Source organism: Halichoeres trimaculatus, unplaced genomic scaffold (assembly GCF_033239565.1).
Source record: "Halichoeres trimaculatus isolate MK-OKI-2021-1 unplaced genomic scaffold, fHalTri1.1 fHalTri1_scaffold_16, whole genome shotgun sequence".
Lineage (NCBI taxonomy): Eukaryota > Metazoa > Chordata > Actinopteri > Labriformes > Labridae > Halichoeres > Halichoeres trimaculatus.
In genome coordinates, this window is record NW_027437194.1 from 11,187,867 (window position 1) to 11,209,428 (window position 21,562).

General features: G+C 42.5%; 5 protein-coding genes across 9 annotated transcripts; 1 reads left to right on the top strand and 4 right to left on the bottom strand.

Moving 5' to 3' along the window:
• Positions 1–297: 297 nt before the first annotated feature.
• slc25a46 (solute carrier family 25 member 46) lies at positions 298–4,251 on the bottom strand. The gene is made up of 8 exons (XM_074691125.1): positions 3,750–4,251; positions 3,303–3,345; positions 3,044–3,101; positions 2,766–2,843; positions 2,473–2,573; positions 2,313–2,369; positions 2,147–2,204; positions 298–1,945 (listed from the first exon to the last, which is right to left on the bottom strand). The coding sequence occupies exons 1-8, from the start codon at positions 4,018–4,020 to the stop codon at positions 1,349–1,351; spliced, it is 1,263 nt and encodes a 420-aa protein (XP_074547226.1). The 5' UTR covers positions 4,021–4,251; the 3' UTR covers positions 298–1,348.
• A 555-nt stretch (positions 4,252–4,806) lies between these two features.
• On the bottom strand, positions 4,807–11,065 carry slc31a1 (solute carrier family 31 member 1). Of its 2 annotated transcripts, XR_012599735.1 has the most exons (6): positions 10,874–11,065; positions 7,986–8,128; positions 7,793–7,865; positions 7,486–7,654; positions 6,093–6,396; positions 4,807–6,027 (listed from the first exon to the last, which is right to left on the bottom strand). XR_012599735.1 is itself a non-coding variant. In XM_074691017.1 (5 exons), exons 2-5 carry the CDS (start codon positions 8,124–8,126, stop codon positions 6,195–6,197), a joined length of 585 nt encoding a protein of 194 aa, XP_074547118.1. In that variant the 5' UTR covers positions 8,127–8,128; positions 10,874–11,065; the 3' UTR covers positions 4,807–6,194. The 2 variants fall into 2 exon arrangements, 1 of the variants encoding a protein (XP_074547118.1); XM_074691017.1 differs by having other exon boundaries at positions 4,807–6,396.
• Positions 11,066–11,754: 689 nt separating this feature from the next.
• atp6v1g1 (ATPase H+ transporting V1 subunit G1) lies at positions 11,755–14,030 on the bottom strand. The gene is made up of 3 exons (XM_074690433.1): positions 13,838–14,030; positions 12,672–12,772; positions 11,755–12,503 (listed from the first exon to the last, which is right to left on the bottom strand). The coding sequence occupies exons 1-3, from the start codon at positions 13,917–13,919 to the stop codon at positions 12,330–12,332; spliced, it is 357 nt and encodes a 118-aa protein (XP_074546534.1). The 5' UTR covers positions 13,920–14,030; the 3' UTR covers positions 11,755–12,329.
• A 671-nt stretch (positions 14,031–14,701) lies between these two features.
• Positions 14,702–19,711, bottom strand: prpf4 (pre-mRNA splicing tri-snRNP complex factor PRPF4). Of its 3 annotated transcripts, none has more exons than XM_074689902.1 (15): positions 19,639–19,711; positions 18,081–18,286; positions 17,819–18,005; positions 17,648–17,735; positions 17,306–17,385; positions 16,873–16,966; positions 16,680–16,774; positions 16,386–16,444; positions 16,102–16,225; positions 15,938–16,027; positions 15,693–15,815; positions 15,474–15,581; positions 15,209–15,327; positions 15,005–15,111; positions 14,702–14,916 (listed from the first exon to the last, which is right to left on the bottom strand). In XM_074689902.1, exons 2-15 carry the CDS (start codon positions 18,250–18,252, stop codon positions 14,830–14,832), a joined length of 1,533 nt encoding a protein of 510 aa, XP_074546003.1. In that variant the 5' UTR covers positions 18,253–18,286; positions 19,639–19,711; the 3' UTR covers positions 14,702–14,829. The 3 variants fall into 3 exon arrangements, with proteins under 3 accessions (XP_074546003.1, XP_074546001.1, XP_074546002.1); XM_074689900.1 differs by having other exon boundaries at positions 19,596–19,695; XM_074689901.1 differs by having other exon boundaries at positions 19,620–19,693.
• cdc26 (cell division cycle 26 homolog) lies at positions 19,656–21,497 on the top strand. Of its 2 annotated transcripts, none has more exons than XM_074689904.1 (3): positions 19,656–19,787; positions 20,989–21,092; positions 21,261–21,497. In XM_074689904.1, the coding sequence occupies exons 2-3, from the start codon at positions 21,012–21,014 to the stop codon at positions 21,462–21,464; spliced, it is 285 nt and encodes a 94-aa protein (XP_074546005.1). In that variant the 5' UTR covers positions 19,656–19,787; positions 20,989–21,011; the 3' UTR covers positions 21,465–21,497. The 2 variants fall into 2 exon arrangements, with proteins under 2 accessions (XP_074546005.1, XP_074546004.1); XM_074689903.1 differs by having other exon boundaries at positions 19,695–19,838.
• Positions 21,498–21,562: the final 65 nt, after the last annotated feature.

Here is a 21,562-nt window from a genome sequence, read left to right on the forward strand (position 1 = left end):
TTAATCATATTCTTTAGAAAAACTGATATAAACATTACACAATCATTATTTCTTCTTTTTTTAAAGGTTTGAAGTGATATAACACATTGAAACCCTTTATGGACGGCTCTAAACATTATGTGAAAAACAAAACCTTCACTTTTATATGAATTGATGTTTAAAATACTTTCACATTAAGAAAATAAAACTTTGATAAACACTAAACACTTAAAAACAAACACACAGTTTTGAAGGAGTTTGATCATTTATTCAGTTTGGACATAAAAATCATGAACATTGTCTTTGTTTTCTGTCACTGTGTATATTTTTATAGATATTTGTGTTTATTTGTATTTTAACATTTAAAATCTAATTAAAGCAGTAGACTGATTTTATTTCAGGAAATAAAACCTTTTTCGGTTTATCAGCACAAAGTTTCAACATTTACAACAAAGAACACTAGAATATGGAAAAGGGTTGAAGACAATAATGAATCTTATTACTTATTAAATAAAAACTATAGTTTTCTAATTCAACACATTTTAACATCTAAACCAAATCCAGTGGTCTGTGATGAGTTTACATTTTACTCTTTTATAACATATCATTTGCTCCACTCTAAAGTCTTTGAACACCTTTTTATTTTTACAGCTTTTTACAAACACAGAGCGCCCCCTGCTGTTCAGTGTCTCACAAATATTTACACAAACTAGCTCAGAGTGTGGACTATTCAGATTTCAGCTTTTTAATCCAGAAAAGATGTTTACATGGATCATTGGGTCATGCTTTCATGCTGGAACAGGAAGTGACACTGCATTTCTTAATGGCAATAAATGACCACTAAGAAGGAAGTAACATTAGGAAGTTAGACAGACCACCAGTGTTGGTTTGTGAGGGTCAATGGAAGGATGACTGTTTCCTGTCTTTATGCTATGCTACGCTAACACCTGGTTTAAATCAATTAGTCATGGATGCTGTTCTTATGGTTGCCATGGGAGCACAAAATGACTCCTCTTTGGTTGCTATGGTGTTCCTGGTGATGGGTCAGTGACAGGTGTTTCTGGGCTGTTCTGTAAGTTTTGTTTCATTACATCTTGATTATACCTGTGTGTGTGTGTGTTTGCATCACTGCTCAGTTTGTTGTTATGAATGTTTTTTAAAAATGTCGTCTGTTGTTTATTTGTCCGTTGTTTGTTTTCTGACATTTTTTGTGTCGTCATTGTCACATCATCACAGATAATTTGTCGTCAAGTCAGATTTGAATGTGGTAAATTTTAAAGTCTTGTTGACAGAGTGGCTAGGTGTTCTTTCGTCATGGTGACAGTGTTGGTTGCAATGTTAGGACTGTACATGGTATGCTGCTGTGTCTCTAGCAGGCCTTCCCCTCTAGCAACAGAAGCCTCAGCAAAGTCCGAGCTGCGGCCAGCAGTGCACCGTGTAATGCATATTGAGCAATTAGGGCTCCAAAACCACGGTAGAAGCCAGTCACGCCCTCTTTGCGACGGATGGCGTGGAGGCAGTCGGAGTAGCCGTCATATTGCGTGTTGACAGGCAGGACCAGCGGGCTTCCACCATTTCCCACAGCAACCACGCCGTCGGTTGCATCAATGATAGTGCGTGTACCTTGCAGGCTGAGGCGGTGCAGGACTGTCTCCAGAGGAAACAACACAACATCGGCCACCAGAGACCCCACCCATGCAGCCGCCAGCTCTGGGAAGTAAGCATCCAGGGGGTTGGAGGGGTCTGCCCTCTGCTTCCTGCCTCGCTGGTGCAGCCACAGTGCCACCCGCTGGATGGAGGCAGCGATTGCATAGCGCATGATGGCATGCAGGGCAGTAGGAAGCAGCAGTGAGCTGAGAGGAAGCAGACGGCGGCTGTGAGGAGCGCCGACACCCAACAGACGAGTCAATCCTTCACGGAGACAATCGAGCAGTCCCGAAGACGACTCATCTCTCACAATCTCACTCTAAGGACAGAATGGGACAGAAACCACAAAACCTTCAGTTAGATCCAGATACCTGGACTCCTCTACATCCAAATCATCTCCTTCACTGACCCCAGAGCAGGACAGGAGGAGAACAACACCAGCTCTTATTCTAAAAATATCCTGACTGCAATCCTACAGGAAACATTCCACACTGGTCAATGATTAATAGTCATACTTCACCTGCACAGTCTCAATCAGGCTGGCACAATAAAAAGGAAGAGCCACGACAGCTGTTAACCTATAAGCGAGGGGGGTAAGAAAAGATGAAAATAAATAGAGATCCTCCTGCTGTTAACTCAGATGAAGATATAAAAAAGTGAATGATTAGAAGAAGAAGTGAACTGACCCTTTAAGTAGTAAATGTCCCGCCAACTGATTCCAGGTCCACCTGTGAGGCAGCTCCCTGTGACCAAAAAACAAAGTTACACTGATCAGACTACAGCCAGACTACATCCAGAGAACTGTCAGGCTACAGACAGGCAGTGGTAGTTCAGTGTGGTTGGTACCGTGGTAGAGGTGTTAGCTCGCTGATGATGCCCTCTGCCCCAAGTGAGATTCCATGAACGATGAAGGTACTCCCCATCCCCTTCCACAGAGCTTTTGGACCCTTTAACATTTTGACAACAAAAAGTTCACACACACACCAAACAGTAAAGAGTACCAAACAGGTTATTGATAACTAATCAGAAAGATTCTTTCAGCAAAGGATAAGATGCTTATTGAAGTGTTTAGCAGCAAACTGGGTGTTGTGTGGTCCATGTGTCAAGACAGATATCATTTCTGCATTACTGACGCTTACCTGAGCTTTAGTGATGGAGTACATTACAGCCACTGCACTGAACGGAGTCAGGTGGTAACTCCGAGCGTGGTAGTTCACCTGACACAAACAGCCAATCAAAGTGCCACCAGAAAAATATCACTAACTGTTTACATACATCCCAACATCTGCAACACGGATTTGCAGTTAGGCTATAAATAATAAACTGTTAAATGATAGAATCTATTAGGTAATAGCTACAGAATTCAAACCTCTGACAGACAATCACAGATCATATTGAAAAGAAGATGAGCTGATACCTGACACTGTCTGCGGAAAACGATACAGGGGTGAGCGAGGACGTTCTCTGTGAATAGGCTGCAGACACAGACACACAGAGGTTGATTTAGTGCCTTTCCTCCTCACTGTGATCTGTCAGTGTTGTGTGTCAGGCTCATCACACACTGGTGCTGTGATTGACTCTAACTGTACAATGTGATGCTGTCAGTTTATTTCAAAATAAAACACACAAATATGATAAAGACTGAAATATAAGTAAAATAATAAGGAATCTCCAACCTGACGAGTCCAATTCCAAACCCTGCGAATCGATTCAGCTGCTCTGAAAGAAGGAGAGGTCAATAAACATCATTGCAGTCATAAATTAACATCACTACTACTGTTGGAGTTGGCTCTGTTTGGAAAGATCTTGTTTTGTTATCTGACAAACAATAGTTTATTTAGAACAAGAAAAGTAAGTATCAGCTCTGTGACAGTTAGCTGTGTAACAATAGCTCTGTCAATTTACTCTTTCACAGTTTGCTCTGTCACTACTAGCTCTGTCACTGTTGGCTCTGAACTGCGTTTCAGTTAGCTCCGTCACTGTTAGCTGTGTTAGCCTTTACCGTTCAGTTCGTGCCTGTCATTAGCATCACAGCTAATTAGCATGTCCCAGGTCCGCTCTAGCCGCTGTCACAGTAGCCTGTTAGCATATCTTGGCACCTTCCGTCCCCCAAACCCACTTACCGGCAGGAGGTACACCCGGCTGCGGAGCATCCCACCCAGCTGCAGCCCCGGGACCTCCGGGCTCTCCCAAGGACTCGTCGTACTGAGGTGTCCGCTCTCCATGGTGCAGGTTACGGCTCCCTGGGATATCTGGTGGCGTTGTGACCCAGTGATGGGGGTGCAGCTCCGCAGGCCCCCCGGCGCTCCTCACCGGGTAGCTCGCTCCGTACAGCGGGTCATCTCGGCCTCGGAAGCCGAGTCCGTCGAAGCTGTCCGGCCGCCTGGAGGCCATCAGAGGGGTCGGTACGGGGGCAAGAGCAAGAGGACCGAGGCTGAGATCCGGTTAACGGAAATCAGAGGTCTTTATAGTGAACACATGCACGTACTGGTGAAATGACGGAATAAATCCGTAAAATGAGAGATATCCGTCCCTGATTGTTTGACCCACAGCAGATATACACCTGTTACCTGCTACCCGGAAGTTTTGCTGTATTTCCGGCAACTAAAAGGCGTTACTGCTCAGTGCTGCCACTCACAGGCGAGTTCATCTGTTTCGATTTCACTTTGTATTTATTTTTTATTTGTATTATTATTATTATTTATTTTTTTTGCTAACATTTCTACACAGAAAGATGCAAACAAAGTTCATGTGCAGACATGGACATCATGTGTAAACCAATTATGCACAAAGTTGTTTTAAAAAAATGTATATGTTAAACTTCAAACAGCATAAATGATCAAAAAAGAGCAGAAAGTTACAGGAAGAAAAGAAGGAAGTAACCTGAGAAGAGTGGGGTAACATTCTGAAAAGTATAGCCAGTGTTTTAAAAGGCTCTTGTTTCTAAAGACTGAACTTTGATTAGAGGTAAAATGTGCTTTGATGTGATTTTGTGAATATCCATAGGCATATAACTCTGATACAGGATCAAGATTTGAGCTAATGAGTTGCTCTGTAGAGATGAATTATCAGACCTACGTGTTGGTGAACAGCTACAGTCATACTGATGCACTAATGATGTAAATCTGTGTATTAAAACAGTGGTAATGTGCTGCACACAGATGAGAAGACCAGGAAGAGTTTCTTCATAAAGTTTATTCCATTTTTTTGATTCCAGCATTTGCGAAATTGTAGACATTTCAACACGAACTTTTCCTTCAGACAGATTTCATCAACTTCATTTAAAGACACAGAGGCTATCAGATTCACACTAAGAGCCTGAACACACAGGTACACACACTCTCTTATACGTACACACACACACACATACAACCACTGCTCCTGTCAGGGTGTGTCTGTGTGAGGCCTGCAGCATGTAAACTGTCTCCATGGTGTCGCCGTTACCCAAAATCCAGTAACTGGAATCTGTCCCTGCAACCTGATTGGTCCAGTGCGTTAACCCTGCCCACCTCCCAGTGTGAACCAATAAGAAATAATCACAATAATTCACAATTCAATACATCACAGAAGTCAGGAAGTTGCCACACTCTGTTTTGGTTTTTTTGTCTTTCCAAACAAACCACCTATTGTTCCTGACCTTTGACCTCTTTCAGCAACACACCTTTAAGGAGCAAAGAGACCAGAAACTCCACACGGCCGCCGTCGGCTGGTTAAGGCAGCAGGTGTCAGTTTAAGGCCGACGGTGGCCGAGGAAAAAAAGGACGTTTAAAATTTTTTACAAGTTTAAATTATATTCATGACTTTAAATTGTCAAGTTTACATCCAACAATAAACAAATAAACACATCTATTGTCTTGACTATCCGAGCTCTGATTGGCTGCTCAGGGACAGAGTTATTAAAAACCGATGAGATGATTTTGAGAAAAACAGTTTGTGATGAAAAAAACCTGAAATTTTTTTTTTTTTTTAAATTTTTAATTGAAATGAAAAATCTAAATGAAACTCTTTCCACCCTTTATGGTGTTTCAGATTCATGTTTACGTTTTCCTATACTAGCCAGCTGCTAGCTACGCCAACTAAAAGAGCAGGTGTGTATAAAAGCCACATGAGCTGACGTTAACGTCATGGCACCAGAAGGTGAATAAAAAAACATCATGATGTGGTTTTGGCCAATTAGAAACCTCAACGGTGATATGAGCTGTGATTGGCCAACTTGACCACCAGCTCCACCAGCTCAAATTAAAGAAAATATAAAAAGATGTGATATTGATGAAAAATGCCAATGTTCAGTGTTTTCATTAACGCTAACTTCTCTACGTTAGTGTGAATGCTAACCTAAAGCAAGGTGTTACCATGGTTACAGAGAAACATTAGTCATTTAGTGTCTCTAATACCTGCTAACTCAATTTAACACTAACATCCTGGGATTTGCAGTCCCAGGATTGCTAGCGAGCTAACATAGTGACAGGATTGGCGTTAGCATTTTATCATGTTCAGCAGAAACCAAACAACCTGATGCTAGTCTGCAGCACAAAAAGGGCTGCAAGCAGCCAGCAGGTAGCAGCTCTCTAATGGCAGTGCTCAGTGATGTCAACCACCACTGCTTTTCGCCAGCTGAACAGGAAGTAGCCCATGCCAGCTCCGGCTGCCACGGCGATGCAGAGGTAGGCATTGTAGGTCATAAAGACGAGCATCAGGAAGTAGCTGACGACCACCTGAACGATGTGCAGCAGGGTCTGCAGGAAGTGGGCAGGGCTTAACATCCGTTGTCTAAGAAATAAGAGGTAGGTTAGCATTATTTTAAGCATCAAACTCAATCATTGAATTTGCTCTGCTATGAGTGTTAGTAGCATTAGCATTAGGATTACAAACTATAATAAATAATTATGTTTTTGCTAGCAGTGTTCACATTAGCATGTGCACGCTGCAAAGCATTTTAATGTTAGCATAGAAAAACATAGCTTAGCTACTAATGTACATTGACAAAGAATCTTTCTTTTTTTTCATTTTTAACACTGTCTGGCTGCTGTTAGCTTTGTTAGCATTCATGTCAACCAGAAACATCACACTGATATCCTCTGAAATTAAACACCTGTTAGCCCTTCACTCATGTAGAGTTGTTATGAAATCAGCATTAGCATCATTACTAGTATCACATTTTATGATTTAACACCTTGCTGTTAGCGTTAAGTTGTGTTATTAGCCTCAGTGTGTTAACCCTCCATATAAAGTGAATGGCAGCAGAGCACCACCTGGCGGGCTCATACGGCACAGCAGAAACAGAAGTAGAGTCTTCAGGTCTGTGCTGCTCAGATTCATTTGTTTCAGTTTCACCCCAAAAAAGTCCAAAGTCTTTGCAAAACTGCAATGTTCTACCTCTAAACACTGGTCATCTTTTCATCAGTGACAAGGGGAGAAAACTGATCTAAGATTAAACTTTCTTTTTGAAAACAAAAAAATCAGAGCCACACAGACCTCTTCAAGAAAAAAATTACAAAAATTTCCTCTAATTAGATTTCTAATTGTTCTTGTTATCCCGTTTACACAATGAGGACCGACACGCTCCAATCAGAACCTGCCAGAGCATCTCAACAAAGCAGCTGAAGAACCAGAACCAGAACAGGACCAAGACCCAGAATCTGTACTCTACAGTTACCTGTAAGAGCGTCTTGAGAGGCGGGACTTAAGTTCAACAGGTAGCTCAGCCCTCTCCGTGCCCTGACTGACATGTTTGTGATTCGGAAGAAATTTTCCTTGAGTTATTTTTAATGTTCACAATAATGTATCTGTTTTGAGTAAGGTCTTGTCACCACTTCCTGTTGTGAATCAGTGCCGTCAGTGTTAGCCCATTTCACCTACCCAACCGTCTTGTGCGTCTCCATCAGAACCGTCCCATCCGCCCCAGGCAGTGGCATGGAGTTGTAGCGGACGTTGACCTGACTGCGGCGCAGCAGTGTCTCCCGACCCATTTTCAGCCCCTCATACAGGACAGCCAACAGGAAGACACCAATGCATGCACCGACCATCTCTGATTGGACGACAGAAGGAAATGGGCTTGTCAGTATTCACAGGGAGACGAAAAAACTACCAGTATAGAAATAAAACAATCAAAACAAGTCTAATTAGTGATCCTTAATTAAAGAACAGGGCTCAATGGGTGGCAGACCTCCTGGTGAGTTGATGAGCAGCCCTGTGAATAGCAGCTCCACGTTCTCATAGCCAAAGTAGAAGGTCATTACCTAGACAACAACAGGTGCTGTGTTAGCATGTTAGCTCTGTATATGGCTACCAGGAAAAGCTTAGAGTAGGAACAGTCACATGATGCTAACATCATTGCTATCATTGTTAGCCTGTCTCACCATGCCTCCATGGCCCTCATGGCCTCCATTTCCTCCTCCTCCTCCATGGTCATGTCCATTTGTGGTGGGTGGGGCCATCGTGTGATGGTGGTGGGCGTGGTCAGTTCCCATGGTGCTGTGATTGATGTGGTTATGGTCCATGTCTGCAGGAGAACACACCAGAGTTTTTGGTTAGGGGATGCTCCACTTCCTGTTCTAAAAGTGATAGTGAGTGAGTGATGGAGTGAGAAATAGAGGGAGTGAAGTGATGAAGTTATAAAGTTAGAGAATGAAGGAATGATAGAGTGATAGAGAGGGGGTGATATAGTTAGGTAGTTAGTGACAGAGAGGAAGTGATAGCGTGATAGAGCAATGTAAAGTGTTACAGTTTCCAGCATAATTGATGAATTGAGGGTTTTCAATAAACATTCAAAAATCTTTTGGTTTTATTATTTATTTTTATCATACTCATCATTCATACATGTACAATTTTATTCATTTATCTTTTTATATTTTTTATTTTTCTCCTTATTTATCCACTTACAGATTAGACTAAAATCTGATCAGCCAGTTGGAGCACAATAATGATAAATAACATCCTGATTGGTCAGATTGTAGGAAACCTTTTGTTAGAGTCTCAGTCTCAGTCAGACTCAACAGGTGTGCTGCTGACAGCTCTCACCTGCTCGTGATATAGTCATTTAGCATCTTTTTTTAAAATAGAAAGTGAAGTGCTCTCTCTCTTACCTTGGTCTTCCTCCTCACACTCGTCCTGGCGTTTTAAGGGACAGAAAGCAACTAAACACTAACATCCCAGTGACCATCAGACACTGGCGCTACCAGGGAAACAGCCTGACGTTTCGCAGACCATCCTCTGTAATCTGATTGGCTGTCGAGCCCTAAGGGTACAGGAGCCAGAATCCACCAATCACAGCACTCAGAGGATCTATATGCCATCACCCAATTAAATTAGAGCACCATTAACATTAACAGGAAGGTCAGCCATTGCCGCCAGCAACGCTAAACTTCTTGTTTATTGTCAGTAGAAGTTAGCACAAGCTCAGAGTGCAGTCACCATCAGACCAGTGGGAAACGTGACCTCATCAGAGTGAGGTTCCACCCAAAACATGATCTCTCACCAGCACATCATACCTGGAGCCCATACATGATACACATGGTTCAAGGAGGCGGGCAACAGTTTGTTTGTGCCTGCTCCATTCTTTTAGACTGATGTTGAGGAAAACCCTTGCCATTCTTCATGGTCAACATGCAACATTAGGGTAAATAACGGAGGATTAAGCATTTTCACTCTGTGCACCATTATAGTCGACATGCCTGACCCTAAAGATGAGGGCGGAGTCATAGACCCTTTTCTTCTACATCACACACAGAGGAAGATTTTAAACGTTTCACTAAGGATCAAGTCTTTCCCACAAACTGGAATCACCTGAAGCACCAATACCTGATCATTCACCTGCAGCTGTCTCAGCCAATCACAGAGCGGTAGCGCCAGGATCGACCCTGAACCAGCAACGTGTCTGAACTTTGACCTCAGGGAGCCTGTCGTACCTTTATCTGAAGATGTTCTACAAGTCACTGACTGTTGAACTCAGGCACTCTTACACGCACCTACTAACCTCTCTGTAAAAACACAGGTGACAGGTGGATGCAAACAGACAAGCTCAGGTTGTTTGTGATAAATCAGGCTGAGCTGCAGCTTCACTGAAATATGAGAGTCCTCTTCTCACACACACACAAACACACATACACTACACAGTCAAAAACACACACATTGTGCAGGAAAATCAAACCTGTCCAACACAAACAGGGAAACGGTGTTCTGGGAACAATGTTGGTCTGCACATGTGTATTCCTGTGCATGAAAAAGAAGTTGCTCCTTTGTTCTGCTGAGACCAAAGATTCAGACTCTTTTTTTATCCTTTGATTCAGAGGGTAAATCAGCTCAGACAAACTCTTGTGGACACTCAGGGAACTGCAGCTCATTTTAAAATTGAGCTCTATGGGGACTAACTCAAGCTAGAGACAAAAATCTAGTGGCCCCCCGGGGAACTACACCTTTTACAGGCTTTATGGGAACTGACATTTTCTGTCTGCTGGACACAGACTTCAGTGGAGTGCAGCACACGATAGGCGATACACTTGCTTACCTGAGGATACTGCCTGATTTGGCGAACAGAAGAACTGTGAGGACAGCAATGAGCTATGAGCAGAGGACAATGTTAATGAAGAGCTCTTGCTGTTTTATTTAGTTCAGTTTCAGGGAGGATGATATATGACACACACTCACCTTAACATGTAACACACTCATTTTATACAGACCACACACATCACAGTCTGCTCTCATAACCTGCAGATTCAGTCCCCACACCTGCACCAGGTCATGTGAGAGGTGTTCTCCTCTCAGTGTTAAGATAACAGTGATTTAACAGCCTCGTGCGCAGTGACCTGACATGTCCTCGTGCTATAAAGAATCCGTAAAATTATGTCCTCCCTCTGATCTCACCTTCATACCAGCCTGACATAGCTGACTACTATAATTTGACTACAATGAGGGCACGCGCACGCACGCGCCAGACTTCAGCTGGACACCTGCCCACAAACGCGAGATTTCCTGTAACTCGGCGCTGACTGAAGCGCTGCTCGTGGCCTTTTACCATACCTAAAAATCTTAGTTTGACGAAAACAGATGCACCTCGGGTCCACGCGTGTCACCAGTTTGCTCTCATCTTTATGGAACAATCCTTCAAACAGTCAAATTCTGCCTAAGACTTCGGAAAGCAGTCCTTAGAGCGGTGTATCAGCAGAGGTCAGTGACTGAGTTCCGAACACTCTCTCACTCACACGCAAACAAACACAAAAACACAAACACACACCGTGACCGAGCTCACCTGGAAACTTGGTGGAAACTCTTCCTCTCCGTTTTAAAGTGGATTCCTCAGACAGTCGGGTAAAAGAAGAGCTGAGGAACAGAAAAGGAAAAATAAACTCTCTGATCTTTAACTTCTCCCGTCTGCCTCTCTGCTGCGCCGCTTCCGTACGTCATGACGTAGTTACGCAGAGCGTGGGGGAGGAACGAAACAGAGCACAGGAGACAAGTAGGTTTAACAGTTCGGACCAATCACAGGATGAGACCAGAGCTGAGGGGCGGGACTTTGTGGGAGCCACGTATGTGGTGTTCGTGTTGAGGGGGTCAGGTGACCAGCGCGTGAGGCACAAAAACCATGGGGGGTGCTCAAGCCCTAAAATTAAGTTTTTCCTCTATTATCTTTTTTTTATCATTATTATTGCTGTTCTATTAGGAATATATGGTTTGTCAATGTTTATGATAAGTACACAGAGGCAGAGGGAAGTCTTCCTCAGGTAAAGGTGAGGTCATGTGAATAAAGAGCTAACCTGTGGATACTTTTTGGATTAATTAATAAGGTATTCATCAGTTTTATTCACTAATGTGCACGCGTGTGCACACACACATAGTGAAACACATTTACACATGCTTTATCACACCATGTCCTCATTCACTATTACTGTGTGTTAGTAAGATATTACATCAGGTGACCTCAGGTGTGTGCAGCACTCAGGTTTATCTGATAGGCAATGTTATCTTAACATCAGTTTTCCACAGCATGTTCCTCAGCACAGATTTTTCACCTTTAAACAGATTATCTACAGCTCAATATTGAAGATTAAACGTGGATTTGATGGTGTCATGATGAGCACCCCCTGCTGGCCTTCAGTAGTCCCACAGGTCAGATCACAGAGCACACTCACACAGGTTCAGCCAATCATCGACCACTTTAATTTTTGTTTAAATGGTCACTTCACAAACATCAACAGGAAGTCACATACAGAAAAAACATTAACAGCACAAGAGTTTCACAATAAAAGCCATCACAGATCAGAGCTGAGCTGAGACTCCTGATTGAAGCATAAGGTTAAACAAAAATGACATCACCTTGTTAACTATGACTTACTCACACCAAACTGATGCCTGATTGGCCCATTTTATTCCCATACTAAGACTTTTATTTTGATAGATTCAGGAAGTTTTTTTTTTTTTCTTACTGTAAAGCAGCAAAATTAGCTATAATATTCATAAATATTTCGTAAACATCAATACAGTAACAACATTTACCAAGGTTGTCTGGGGCAGGAAAACAGGAAATGATGAACTCTGCACCTTCAAAATAAAGTTATCTGTAGGAACATTTTGAGTCACAAAAACTTGGATTTAACTTAAAAAGGTGTTTGCTGTGACAGAAGCTAACAAATCTAACGTGCTAACGTCCATGTCTCCTCGTTTGCCCCGCCCCTCTGCAGCTTCATTGTGTTCAAGGTGCCGACCCCTCAGCCAGCCACACGATAGTTAGCGTGAAACTCTGGCTGGATGTCACAGACCCGTCGTAGCAGCTCGCCTAACACAGTCTCCCTGTTACCACGGTAACTGTTCTGGATACGTCCCATCCGCTCGGCCGTGTCCCGGTCCACCTCCACTGCGCTGTTACCATGGGAACCAAGGGCCTGAAATCACCGCAAAATCAAATGCAACCGGGTTATGGACAAAAGCGCTTTCAAAATAAGAGCTTAAATTAAAATTAAATAAAATACACAGACATAATAATCATCTGTTCAGTATTACATAATGTTCAAAATTTGTTATGTTGTTTCTTGTGTGTAAGTTGTACATACTGCCGCCTCTTTGGTCTTGAACTCCTTCTCCCTCTGCAGACGATACTGTTCAATCTCAGCCTGAGCTTCCTCCTTGGCCTGCTTCAGACGACGATTCTTACCTGCAGGGACACAAACGCATGCACACACACACACGCACACACACGCACACACACGCACACACACACACACACACACACACACACACACACACACACACACACACACACACACACACACACACACACACACACACACACAGTGTTTGCTGTTTGTCTCCTATGATTGAATCAGTCTGATTGGATCTCTGACTCTGTATCACAGGACAGCATTTCCCATGATGCTCTGAGGCTGACTCACTGTTAGTGTCTACCCCTGTTTTTATTTTTAACTTATTTAACCCTAAAAGGAGGCAGTCGGTAAGAACTTGGTGATAGATTTAAAATTAGTTAAAAATAATCAACCATGACAAAAAGACATTGAACATTGGAACTATCACTTTATCTTTTCTTTGGAAAGTCTAGAGCTTATGTCAAACTCAGAAATAATATTCTTAGTGTCATGTAGTGTAAATAAAATAGTTCTGGTTAATTTAGATTACAATCAGAAGTTTTGTTTAAATAATCTGAACCCAATTACAACTCCATCCAACATTCTGCTTCTTATAGGAGATGTGGATTCAAAAACCATAAATGAAAACTCTCAAGATGTTGAAAGAAAATTAAAAAAAAACAAAACAAACAGAATTTATACTGACACGTTTCATTTGGTACTACACAGAATGATGAGGACCGATATTAGTCTCAACTATCGGCCTGTATTAGTTTGGACGATGAGGGTTATCAGTCTGAGCTATGTGGGCATGTAATAGTCTGAACTATGAGTAACTGTATTAGTCTGGATTAAGGGGACCTTATAAAAAAATTAAAAACAGGAACTATATGACGCTGATCTTGTTAATCATTAAAATAACTGAAAATTAATAAAACAAAAACACATTTTTAGGTGTCTGCTCATTCCAGAGTAGGTAAAGTTTCTGGATGCCCCGTTTTTAGCTAAATCCTCCTACTCTGATCTGGTCAGGGGTTTGTTTCTCTATTTTTCTCTTATTTGCTGGTTTCTCCGCCTGGCTATCCTGCGGATCTCTCCCGGGCCTGTGGGGCTCTCGGGCCGCCCGTGGTACTCACGCTTGCGTGCTTCGGCCACCTTCTCGGCCGCTCTCTTCTCAGCCTGCAGAAGCTGCTGGATGCCCTGGGACTGACTCGCCATGTCGGATGAGGAGCGGAGAAATACAGGACTGATGAAGGTCGATGGAGGATTTCAGCTGCTTCTCCTTCTTCTTCTGGTCTGCAGTCAGCTGATAACGCGTCACGATCACAGGCCCAGTCACGTGACTCGGTCACGGGGGGAGTTTTTTCTATTTGAATAAACTTTATTTAAAACCCTCCAGAAATTGCTGTTTTCAGACTACCCACCACCTATAGCAGACTAAAATCATATGGTGTTTATAATGAAATGAATGAATATACAGACTGCGTTTGTGTGTTTATTTTGCAAACTCATAATCAAATAAATAGACTACATTTTGTTACGTGTATGATGATATGATATAATGAAATTCTCTACATTAATTTGTTGGATGTGGGTCCTGCAGTTTGCTTTTGAATGTGGGCTGTTCTGTAGCTTCACTGGTTCTTGTTTTTTAGAAGCTGGAGTAAGGAAGATAGAAAAACTGTGTCATTAAACTATTTTTGGAAAAATTCATTAAGTTGTTTTTTGTGGACCTTGATACTTTATGCAAATTATCAGTTACCTGTTAGATGGTATCCCATCTAAACCCACAGGAATGAAAGAAAAAAATCACCAAACTTTTTCTCATCACTCAAGTGTTACTGATAAAGCGTTCAGTGTTGTGGTTGTACCACTAACTCATTCCAGTAGGTTGCAGCAGTGCACCAAAAACTGAGTACCACCTAGTCAGTCTGTCTGTCAGTTTATCATATTTGATTATTTTTAATAAAAGCCTTTAGGCTGAAAAAAAAAACCAGGTGGAAATTTAAATGTTTTCTTTATTAAAAAAACAAAAGAACAAACAAACAAACACATTTAATATGTGGAAAACAAAACTACTAAAGCCAAACATATCCTGCCATGAAATCATCATGCCCTCATTATGAGTTCACTCTGAAAGCCATAGTTTGAAGGTTCGGTCATAGGAGCTTGTGGCGATCAGTTTCCCATCAGGTGACACATCAACACCCATCACCTGGAAAGAAATACACTACTTTAACCTGACTTATCTCCACCAATCACAGCACAGTGTAAGAACAGACCAATCAGAGAGTAGCATCTACCTTTCCTTCGTGTCCAGCCAGTGTCTTCAGTGGCATCCAGCCTGGGTGACTCCAAACTTTTGCTGTGTTGTCATATGCTCCCGTCAACAGGAAGTGACCGTCTGTAGCTGCATGAAGTACAGGAAGAAAGATCAGGGACACAAACAGGAAGTATGTATCTGTAGACCAAAATACCAGCAGATTCAGACAGATTATGAGACTTACGCTGGAAACGGACAGCTGACAAGAGGTTTTGGTGGGCGGGAACTGTGTACAGACACTTCCTGTTTCTCAGATCCCACACCTTACAGGTGTTATCTCCACTTCCTGTGGCTAGGTGATACCTGAAGTCAGACAGACAAACAGACACACACACAGAGAAATAATTCTTCTCACATTGTGTAAAAACTTGTATTCAGATCAAAGATTTTGGTGATCTGTTTGTTTCTGATTGGCTTTGTGTACAATTGTGCAACTCTGATTGGCTGACCCGTTGGGTGAGAAGTGCAGGCTGTAGATCTCTTTCAGGTGTCCTTCCAGGAAAACAACACAGCGACCTGTTCGAAGGTCCCAGACTCTGCCGAAAGCATCCAGCCCTCTGATTGGATCAGAGCAGAAAGGGGAGTGGGGGGTTATTAGACACTGGAGGAGGGTGGTAGTTGTGCAGCAGTGTGAAGTAGTTGTGTAGTAGTGTGAAGTATTTGTGTACCCTGTAGCAGCCAGTGAGCCATCTGGGTGAAAGCTGAGGTCATGGACTCCCTTGCTGTGACCCTCCTGATGGAGAATCTCCTCCTGAACCTCCAGATCCCACAGACGCCATGAGTTATCATAACTACACAAAGGTGAAAAAGAAAGAGAAAGGTTATACAGATAGAGACAGGTCAGAAGCAGAGAGATCGCAGAAGACAGGTAAAAGGAAAAGAGACAGGTTGGAGGCAGGAATATGTTTAGTACCTGGTTGTTCCCAGAAACCTTCCAGAAGGATGCCAAGACACTCGGGAGACACGTTCGGTGTGACCTTCGATGTCTGCCACTGGCTCGTCACTGCGGTAACAGACAGACAGGCATGAGTGAGCGTACTGGGGCAGCCAGTAATGATGTTACTAAGCCCTCCTCACCTTTCCAGGTTCCAGAGCTTCACAGATCCATCTGCAGCACATGATGCCAGGCTGACATCTGATTCATCAAGGCAAATGCCAACCTGAGGACGGAAGACTACTGCGCCCACGTTGGTGTTATGTCCTTCAGCCAATCAGAGAGCACGCAGAGAGAGAGTCTCAGTCAACCAGGATGTCAAGTTACGCTCTCATAATAACACTGTTGTTATAAATCTAAAGTTAAGCATGTTATAGATGTGATAAGACTCAAATTGAGTTATCCAACGAATGTGCATTATACCCACCTCTAAGCGTTCTGATCAGGTTACAGTCGGGGACGGACCACAGCTTACATAGGCCGCTCCTGTAGGGGCAGGCTAGCATGTTAGCATCAGCTTCATCATGACTGATGTGCAGCTGAATGAGATCAGTGATGAAACAATACACTAATGCTGTATCAAATGCTAATGCTAACTGAAAATTCTATCTTTCATTGTTAATTCTCTTAATGGTTATGCTTATTCTACAAGTGTTGGTGTACATGCTAACAGTTTGTGTCAATTTGAGTGAGCTTGTGCTGATGTGGGTGGGCCTCATACCAAGAAGCAGTGGCCAGCATTTTGGAGTCTGGACTAAAGTGGCAGAAGCTGATTGGTCGATCGTCACCAATCTGACTGCAGAAGTTGTTGAGATTCTAAAAAAGAAGAGAAAGAAGAATAAGAATATATAAAATTTCTTCACACATGAAGGAAAAGACTGATACAAGTGTGTGAGTGTGTGTGTCCAGCTTACTCTCAGACTTTTGTGTAATTCCTGCTGTCGGATCGTCTTGGTTGACTCAGAAACCTCCTTTTGAGCACGTGCAGCGTCCAGACGCTTCACTGCACTGTGCAGACAATCACGGACAGTTTTAGTTAGTTACAGCTGATCCCCTTTCTGCCTTGACTCAGAGGCAGTGGGAGATGCTGACCAGCCAGGTGTGTTCAGTCAGCAGCCGCCCGTCAGAGTTTGAGCACTGATTGTTCGCTTAAGGTTGGACCTCATTTGAATGTTTTGTGCATTCTTGTGTGTGTGTGTGTTGGGTGGGGGGTGGCTAACACACAGGTTGAGAGTTGCAAAGAGAGCAGCAACTAACAACTAACTAGCAGCCTCAGCATCAGTAATCAGCACTGATAAAACAAGAAGTGAGGTAAGAGTGTGGGATTGGTTAGCTTGCTTGACTTACAGGGGTAGAGAGTATTTGGCTATCCAGAGGCGAGCTTCTTTCAGGGAGGCGGAGCCTTCATGGTACCAAGTCTGCTGGCACTGTGATCAGTCATAGAGAAAAGGAACAGGTTTTAAAATAGAACCAGCTGCTGATTTTTCCTCTCCTTCAGACACACAAACCATCAGGAACAGCTGATAAGTGTTCAGACATGAGCTGATGATATGATTCACCATGGCAACAGGAGTCAGGAGGTCCAGCCTTAGGTTGATGATGGTAAATATCAAGTTTCTTAGACAAAAGACTAGTTAACATTGTTGTGTACATTTGTGTGTGTGTGTGTGTGTGTGTGTATTCTCTGACCTCATCATGGGATCTTTTGGCTCTGTCTTCATCTCTCTTCGATTTCTTCAGAGCGTCTGGCCCGACCACAGAGAGAACACTGCGCAGCCTGATCACACGCAAACACACACACACACAGTCAGTAAATATATTTCTCATTGATTGTTGTTTTTATAAAGATTGTTTGTTTACCTTTCTCTGCGGTCAGCCGGTCCCTCTCCAAACAATGTGATTGGCTCCCCAAGTGCTCGGAGGCCGGCCTTCACCTCAGCATCGTCTGTGGATACAGTGATCTGCCGTGCTCTTCGTCGCCGCTCAAATGCAGCAAGCGCTTCCTGCTGACGCTCACTGACACGCTCCTCTATCTCCAGTGTCTCTCCTGCAGGGCATTATGTGAAAGTGAGTTATACCTGTCATGTTCAGTCCATCTGTCGCTTTAGGACATCACACTAACCTGAGGAGATGTTGATGTTTCCTGCCTCAATGCCTGCCTTCACAGCATCACTTCCTGCTCCTGTGCTGCTCCCTGTTTGTAAGCTCAGACGCTCACGTTCTTTCTCCTCCAAGCTTCCATAGAAAACTCTACTCCTCTTCACAGCCGGGGCCATATCCTCATCGTCCGACATGTTTTCCTCACCTGCTGCTTCCCCTTGAGGCTGCCTGGAAAAATACCCAAACATAAACAATGAAAATTTAAAATAAATAACCTCTTATGTCATGTTTAGAAACTGCACAGATCTCTTTCCTTCTTCTTCAGTGTTTTGCATTAATACCCATGTGTTCTTGCTTTACTTCCCATGGGTGCATTTCAAAGCAATAATTCATGCCTCCTCTCTCCTCTGTGGCGCCAAAAGTACTTTCTGTGCCAAAGTGTTAATTGTGCTCGGAGGAGAGCTGTGGAAGGAAACTGATCTGAGGACCTATGATCGAGGAAACATAAGAGCAGGCTTTGCAGAAGTCTTTTCACTGACAGACTCGCCCCCATGTGGAATATCACTCACTGATTAGACGCTGCAGCAGCTCCGAATTTTCTACATGAAACTTCACAAACACAACAGAGTTCAATGAGAGAGAAAAAACAAGCTGACAACAATGCCGAAGGTCATTCAGAAACAGCTTATAAAGCTGGGATTAAAAAGTGTTTGTCGTGAGTTTAGAGCACAAAATCCTGAACATAACCATCGTGAACTCATTATAGTGGAGGATTAATACTGAAAACTTAAATTTCATGAATAATATCTTTCAGAGACACAATAAACTAGGTTATATTAGTTTAATATATAAGTTTCCAGGTTCACGATCTGATGCTCTCTAGATAAAGGCTAAGTAATCAATAAATAATGCAAAAATGACGCATTTTACTAATAAGCTGATCAATGTGCTTCCATATAGTGCACAGAATGAACAGACAGCAGTTTTTTTTCCATATGAATGTGTTTGTTGAACAGGTCAAAGGAAGAAAAAGTTTTGTTACTGTTCATTTTACTCTTCATTTCCTCGCGTCTCTCCCATGCATCTCTGGTGGGAGGGAAGACGCAAGTGGTGGAAGGAAGGATGGAGCTATGATACGCACCTAATGTTTTCAGGAACAGATCAGAGTCATCACGCACAACTGAATTCTGTAGTCAGTCTGAATAACTTTTTAACCATGTCTAGTATCATTGTCTGCTTAAGGGTTTATTTATGTTCGTAATTATTAAACCTTTTGTGTGGGTCATTTACAGGGAGTAAATAACAGAGAGGTTCGGGTAAAGATTGCAGGTTAACAAAGGCAAAGTAAGGGCTAAAAATCTGAAACGCGGAGCTCTGCGTCTGTTAGCAATTAGCTTTAGCTCAAACACACGACTTAAAACACAGCCTCATTCAGCAACACTCTGACGTCAGACAAACCCGAGAAAGTACGCAAAGGAGGCATATTCTCTGGAAAGATAAGAAAAAAAGTTTCATCCTATCTCTGACACAGACTCACCTGTTAAGACTGATTTAAACTCACTCGTGTTTATAACACCAACTTGCTGCGTCTGTGAGCCGAGGGACCCGGATGTAAACACAGCTACACCTCTCGGGTCAGAGGTTGTTCTTCCGGTGAGCAACAGTCACAACAAGACGAAAACCCGCGGAAATATTGACCCAAACACATCTTAAAGGAAACTTTTCCAGGGTAAACTTCTCCCGCTTGATCCCGCTGCTCTAACTGTCGCACGAAAGTGAAGTAAGAAGTTTAAAGTTCAGGTCATATTTTGTGTTTTCATACGTTCAAAAGGTAGGTAGCGTTAGCTTAGCACCAGCGTCTGTCTACGCTGTTGTGTACGGCACTCAGATACTGTATTAATGATTTAGGTTTTTTAGTTATGTTCTATAAGAAAATCTGTGTAGTCGGGTTTGTAGGAAGGTTCTGTAGTTAGGTTCAGTAGAGGGTCGCGTAGGTAGGTGATGTAAAAAAAAATCGAATAGTTAAGTAAAGTAGAAAAGATCCATAATGTTCTGTTTACAAACATTTCCCTCCAAAATTACATGAACATAAACTGTTTGTCAATCCGTTAAAAAGCCTGAATTGTGTCTGTCTTCTAATTAAAAATGTAATGTCTGTTAATCTTGCTTTTAACTTATTGCCAGTATTAGAGCCCGACCGATATGGGATTTTTTGGGGCCGATACCGATACCGATACTGGGGGCAAAAAAAAGCTGATTTCCAATATATCGGCTGATATATAAAATAAGTTCATTGATATACACAGGATATATACTGTGTATAATCACAAATCATTATAATACCCATATGATTCAAGACTGAGATAACTAAGATAGAACACTATTAAATTAAAACAAGGAACTTAAATTATAAAACTGTCAACATAAGAACTGTAGTGTAAACCAATTATAAACAAGAACAAGCTCTAAACACAATAATAAATAAAGAAGTAAAAATTTAAACACAGTAAGTAAAAAAAAAATGTAAACACACAATGGGCAACATAAACAATGATAAAACGCCGTAGTGTAGTTTTACATTAGATAATGGTGGACGTGTGAATTAACAGTAGCATTTATCTCTGTTTATCTCACAAAAAAGCAACTTACACAATGTTAAAACGTCATTCTATAGTCTTACATTAGATAATGGTGGACAGAGGGGGCAGGCACTCGTGCAGTGTGCAGCCCAACACACAGACACAGGAGCAGGAGCCACAAAATCTCTGTGGAGCAAAGATTTTTTTAATTGGCTACATTTCGGCTGATGTCGATTAATCGGTGACAGGCATTATCAGCCCGATTGATCGGTCGGGCTCTAGTCAGTATGTTGGTTAAATCATTGATCAACTTCATGTTTTGTGTGTGTGTGTGTGTGTGTGTGTATAAAGGTTTCCACTGGTTTAAATTCGAGATGTTGAGGAGGAAACCGACTCGTCTGGAGCTGAAAATTGACGACACAGAAGAGTTTGAAAGCGTCAAGAAGGAGCTTGAGGTTGACATTTTACTCCCAGTATTCTCTGTGTGGATGAAAGCTGTAATTCATTAATTAAAAAAACTCTTTTTATATTAATACCGATCATCTCTTTGAAAAACACTTTAGATTTTCACGATTCTCCTCCACCTTCTCCTTTCTCTAAAGATGTGTTTTGTTCTTTTGCAGGCCAGAAAGCGTCAACGTGAGGAGGCAGAGTCGGGAGGCGGGGCCTCTGTGATCAGCGTTGACATTATTGGGGGTGGAGCCTCTGCCTCGGCCTCCTCCTCCACTGCAGCTTCAAGGGCAGAGCTTATTAATGAGCGGATTGGTTACAAGCCCCACCCCAAACCAGCCACGCTGCCGACCTTATTTGGAAGTTTACAGTTTTAATCTCAACAAATAAAAATGTAATAAGTAAATAAATCTTTGATGTTTTCATTGGTGTGTCCACTTGATCTGCTGTATTGCCTGTGAGATTCACCTGACCG